Source organism: Sinocyclocheilus grahami, unplaced genomic scaffold, assembly GCF_001515645.1.
Source record: "Sinocyclocheilus grahami isolate Dianchi unplaced genomic scaffold, SAMN03320097.WGS_v1.1 scaffold857.1, whole genome shotgun sequence".
NCBI lineage: Eukaryota > Metazoa > Chordata > Actinopteri > Cypriniformes > Cyprinidae > Sinocyclocheilus > Sinocyclocheilus grahami.
This window is the reverse complement of record NW_015506036.1, coordinates 700,634-705,778: the sequence shown is the minus strand read 5'-3', so window position 1 is coordinate 705,778 and position 5,145 is coordinate 700,634. Positions and strand designations below refer to the sequence as shown.

Here is a 5,145-nt window from a genome sequence, read left to right as displayed (position 1 = left end):
TATGTAGGCTAATCCGTCAAGATGTATTTCTCTCTAAAGGCACGGGTCCTGAAGAGATGGAGAGTCAGGAGCTCAACTTCATCTTGTGGCACTCAGAAAACACTAGTTTATTAATAACTAATTCAAATATCTCCTATTTTATTTATTGTTTTTCTTTTTTGTGCTTCTGTGCCAAGATTGTGTTTGCATGCAGTATAAATAATGGCAGCATTTTAGTACCATGTTGAAAAATAAGATTAACATCATATTTTGAGAATAGTCAAAATTACGATAATAAAATCAGGTTATAGGCCTATTGCGTGATGTTAATGTGAGAATTCCACCTATACTCCGCAAAACATTAAACAAATAAAATAAAAAGTCTGTGGCATCCAACCTGTCGCTGTTCACATTCAACTTAAAAAACAGAAATAAAAAGTAGGCTTATTGACGTTTTTTGAAAAACTCATAATTGATGGATTTCATGAAACAGTCATTTGTATTAAATTGTTCTGATTTTTTCAACATGCATTCAAATATTAAAGAGGAAAATATAATTGATTCACATGCTGCTTGAACTGAGACGAATATAGTTATCTCACAACAAATTTAGAAGCGTAAAAACACATTTATTGTTTGTAGTATTTTATTATAAAGTTGACAGAAGGCTGTCAGATGGCCACTGGTCTGAATGCACACATATTTACAGAATACTACTAGACCACATTTCACTACTTCTTGAATCTTTTTCTACTCTAATAACCACATATCCATAACCACTAGACTTCTAAAATACATTACAAATAACCGTAATGTATTACAAGAGCATTTGGTTTTCTTCTCTTTGTCTTTTTCTGACATTTTCAACATAAAATACTCATGTAAAAGGTTATTTACAGAAAAGTGGCTTATTTGAGGTGAATTCATGATGCAGATCAGCAGAGAAACAATGAAGCCCAAGCAAACAGTGACATAACGCACATCTCCAATGTCTAAATATGCATGCGAGTAATTTCACTTACAATAATCTCAGAAAACCACACAGCTGACCTCAGCACTTGAACTGAAGCCAGACTTTTGTTAAATGTTGAGCCTGAACTCATGCTGCTTATTAGTGACTCCTACATGTTAAGTCACTGGACGGCACAATATTCCCAGAGGATGGTGTTTACAGGCGCTGAACAGTATGAACCGGACCACATGATGGCATGCAGAGCTTCTGCTGACCCGTACTGTACGACACAAGAGATGAAGATCCGTTACCCCTGAAAGCCGGTGTTAATGCTGTATTAAACTTTTAAACAGCTGAATGTGATCATGTAAGAAATTCTAATGTGTAAGATATTCATTCCTTTCTTTTTACTTTGCCTCTAAAGGCAATGAGATGTGCTGCATCAGTAATTAAAGAGAACAAAAAAAAAAAAACTATAAAATACTGACATGTACAACGGCACAACAGTTCAGCGGAGTATTTTTTTTAATTCTTACATAAACTAGAACAATACACAATTATTTACAAAATCACATGTTTTTTTTTAATACGGGCGTCGAGGAGGAGGATGGGACTGATGCAGTGATGTGGTGCGTCCGTTCTTCATCATCATCATCGGTCAGCTGACCAGTAGCCCCTCTTTACTGGCCAGACGCTGGCGGTGGATGTGGTCCTGCTCCAGCTCCTCGTGACTCGGGTGCCAGAGCCGGGCCAGAATCCTCTCCATGTTCAGGGCGTACATGCTGTGAGACGGCATCACCCGCCGCTGGACCTGCCACAAACACCAGCATGAGACCGACCGCCAGAATTGCTCAATCTATCGTAACCATAACATGTTTGCAGAATTGGTAAATTCACATCCAACAACCGCACCACCAGCACTGGCACCCCTCAGGGTTGTGTCCTCTCCCCACTGCTCTTCTCCCTCTACACCAACGACTGCACCTCTAAAGACCCCTCTGTCAAGCTCCTGAAGTATGCAGATGACACTACACTCATCGGCCTCATCAAGGATGGAGACGAGTCTGCTTACAGACAGGAGGTCGAGCAGCTGGCTGTCTGGTGCAGTCTCAACAACCTGGAGCTCAACACGCTCAAAACTGTGGAGATGACCGTGGACTTCAGGAGAAACCCCTCTGCACTCCCCCCACTCACCATCATGGACAGCACTGTGACTGCAGTGGAGTCATTCAGGTTCCTGGGCACCACAATCTCTCAGGACCTGAAGTGGGACACTCACATTGACTCCACTGTTAAAAAGGCCCAGCAGAGGTTGTACTTCCTTCGCCAGCTGAGGAGATTCAACCTGCCACAGGAGCTGCTGAAACAGTTCTACTCAGCCGTCATCGAGTCTGTTCTGTGCACTTCAATAACTGTCTGGTTTGGTTCAGCTACAAAATCAGACATCAGAAGACCTAACTTTTGCCGTCTGGTTGGTGCTACAGAGCACCGAACACCAGGACAGCCAGGCACAAGAACAGTTTCTTTCCCCAGGCAATCTACCTCATGAACAGTTAATGTTCTCCCATTGTGCAATTAAAGTACAGTATGTGCAATAACCTTATACTTATTTATCACCCTAAACCCTAGTACATCCCTACAACTTATTTTATTCCCATTCCATCTATAGCACACCTGTACATACAATTTATTCTTTTTTTTGTGGTTTATATTTATGCATGTGTATTTTATTCACATCTCACTTTTATTATCTGTGTGTTGTTGTTGTCTCCGTGAACTGGAAGCTTGTGACACTATGACAAATTCCTTGTATGTGCAAACATACTTGGCAATAAAGCTCTTTCTGATTCTGATATTTAGGAAACATGTTAAGTTCAGATACTTGTTTCTCTGGGAAACAATGCTACAGCCAGATATTCTTCTTTAAATTTTTTGGTCTGTGTGACTCTGCCCACTGTCAGTTTACCCAATAGGATTTCGACAGCCTGGGTTGCCAGTTTGCAGGAAACATGCAGCCATGGAAGCAGCAAACGAACCGGATCAAAGATCGGAGATTCTACGCAACCTAAAAACCCTCGGCATCCATCTGAGAAGCTCTGACCAGAGGATTATTAAAATACAGATAAATCAACTCTTCAGCTTACGGTGCAAGTCTCATCACCTTCCAGTGTAAATAGTGCTCGTTCCTCTTGCATGTCCTCAATCTGGCAACCCGCGTGAGCATTGAGTCTAAAGCCACGTTCACACCGCTAGACTCTGTACTGTGAAGATGCTCGTGGTGCTGACACCAGAGTCTTCTCTCCTATTGGTTGTCGCTCGCTGAATTCGCTGTTCATTTGCATAAAATTAAACTATTCTTAACTTTTGTCATTCTGTCTCCTACAGTCACTGCGCTCGTGACACTGGAAGTCGCCAGCTCTTCATTGAAAATGAATGGCATCATGTCTCTTTGTTGCTGGCGGTGTGAACGGGGCTTGAGGAGGACAGGACGAGAGAAACGAGTCTCCAATATTTAGAATTTGGACTGCAGTACCCATATATATACACTGCACACGCACCTGTAGCGCCTCCAGCAGGTCGAACACACTGATGGGCGGCAGCGACGGCGGGACACTGTCAGCAGAACACGCCAGCAGGAGCGCAGCCTGCTGCTCCGCATCATCCAGCAACAGCTGAGGAGGAGGCCCGGCGGGGAGCGATGCGCTCGCAGGAGGACTGCAACAAACACCAGACACAACACAACACATGATACATCACTGAGCCGACGTTACTGATGCTCATACAGTTATTGGACAGGGAAAGAAGACATCAGTCATCAGCTCAGCACTTCAGCTGCGTGCAGTGATGCTGTCCCACATTAAACACAGAAGTTAACGCTTCATTAGCAGAGACATGCCATTCAGTGACGCTGTGGTACGCCGGCAGACTGTTCTTCAGGTACGGCCGCAGCGTCACGTCACTGCCGAACGCATGCTGGAAGTGACCATCACGCAGACGGTAGGCTTTCCTCCGCGACACCAGAGCGCTGATGATATCCTTCAAATGCACCTGCAACACAGAGAATACAGCAGCTGATCAGGATCTGTGTTACACTAGAGCACAGCTGCACATTCATCCTCATTTACCCTCAATTCCAGTCGATTAAGAGATAAAGCCATTATTGTGCCCCCAATCACAGCTTCCCTCCTAAAAGGACACATTTTCTGCCCTGTTTAATTTATCTTCACAACCTGGCAACCATTTGCACGCTTCTTTCTTACACTGCTGATGATCTGAAAACATCGACAATCATGTAAGCTGCAGTTCAGTGATCTCTGCTGAAATGAGTCTGCCATCAAACCTCCTCACGATGAACGTGATCCTGACTGCACTGTTTGTGACGGAGGCCGAGTAATCGCTCTTACGCTCCTCTGTGCCACAATACGAAGCCTTTTTGTTGTTTTAATAGAATGACACTAAGATAATTTATGAATTAATATTAGGAATGCTTTTGCGTTTCACCAGTTTTCATAATTTTGCACGCTTCTTTCTTACACTGCTGATGATCTGAAAACATCGACAATCATGTAAGCTGCAGTTCAGTGATCTCTGCTGAAATGAGTCTGCCATCAAACCTCCTCATGATGAACGTGATCCTGACTGCACTGTTTGTGACGGAGGCCGAGTAATCGCTCTTACGCTCCTCTGTGCCACAATACGAAGCCTTTTTGTTGTTTTAATAGAATGACACTAAGATAATTTATGAATTAATATTAGGAATGCTTTTGCGTTTCACCAGTTTTCATAATGCAGAGAAACGACGAGATCGGATTTGTGCGTACAGGTGAAAGTGCTGTGATTCTGATTCTCAAATGACAACAATCATGATCAGTAATCACGATTATATAATAATTATAATTGTGATTATTTTAAACATTATGCAGCATGACTAATAAGTAACTAGACTAAAAACACACACAGACACTCTCACACACTCGCTCTCACACACACTCACACACTCTCACACACGCACGCACACACACACTCTCTCTCTCTCTCACACACACACACTCTCTCTCTCTCTCTCTCACACACACACTCTCTCTCTCTCACACACACACTCTCTCTCTCTCACACACACACTCTCTCTCTCTCACACACACTCACACACTCTCTCTCTCTCACACACACACACACACTCTCTCTCTCTCTCACACACACACACTCTCTCTCTC

At 43.1% G+C, this 5,145-nt stretch overlaps 1 protein-coding gene across 1 annotated transcript in view; it reads right to left on the bottom strand.

Moving 5' to 3' along the window:
- Positions 1-631: 631 nt before the first annotated feature.
- Positions 632-5,145, bottom strand: part of tada1 (transcriptional adaptor 1) — a 7,457-nt gene continuing 2,943 nt past the window's right edge. The window contains exons 6-8 of the mRNA XM_016247898.1: positions 3,828-3,979; positions 3,490-3,646; positions 632-1,742 (exon numbers count right to left, since the gene is read on the bottom strand). Of these exons, the coding sequence (XP_016103384.1) occupies positions 1,590-1,742; positions 3,490-3,646; positions 3,828-3,979 (462 nt within the window). The 3' untranslated portion in view covers positions 632-1,589. The remainder of the gene's footprint in view (positions 1,743-3,489; positions 3,647-3,827; positions 3,980-5,145) is intronic.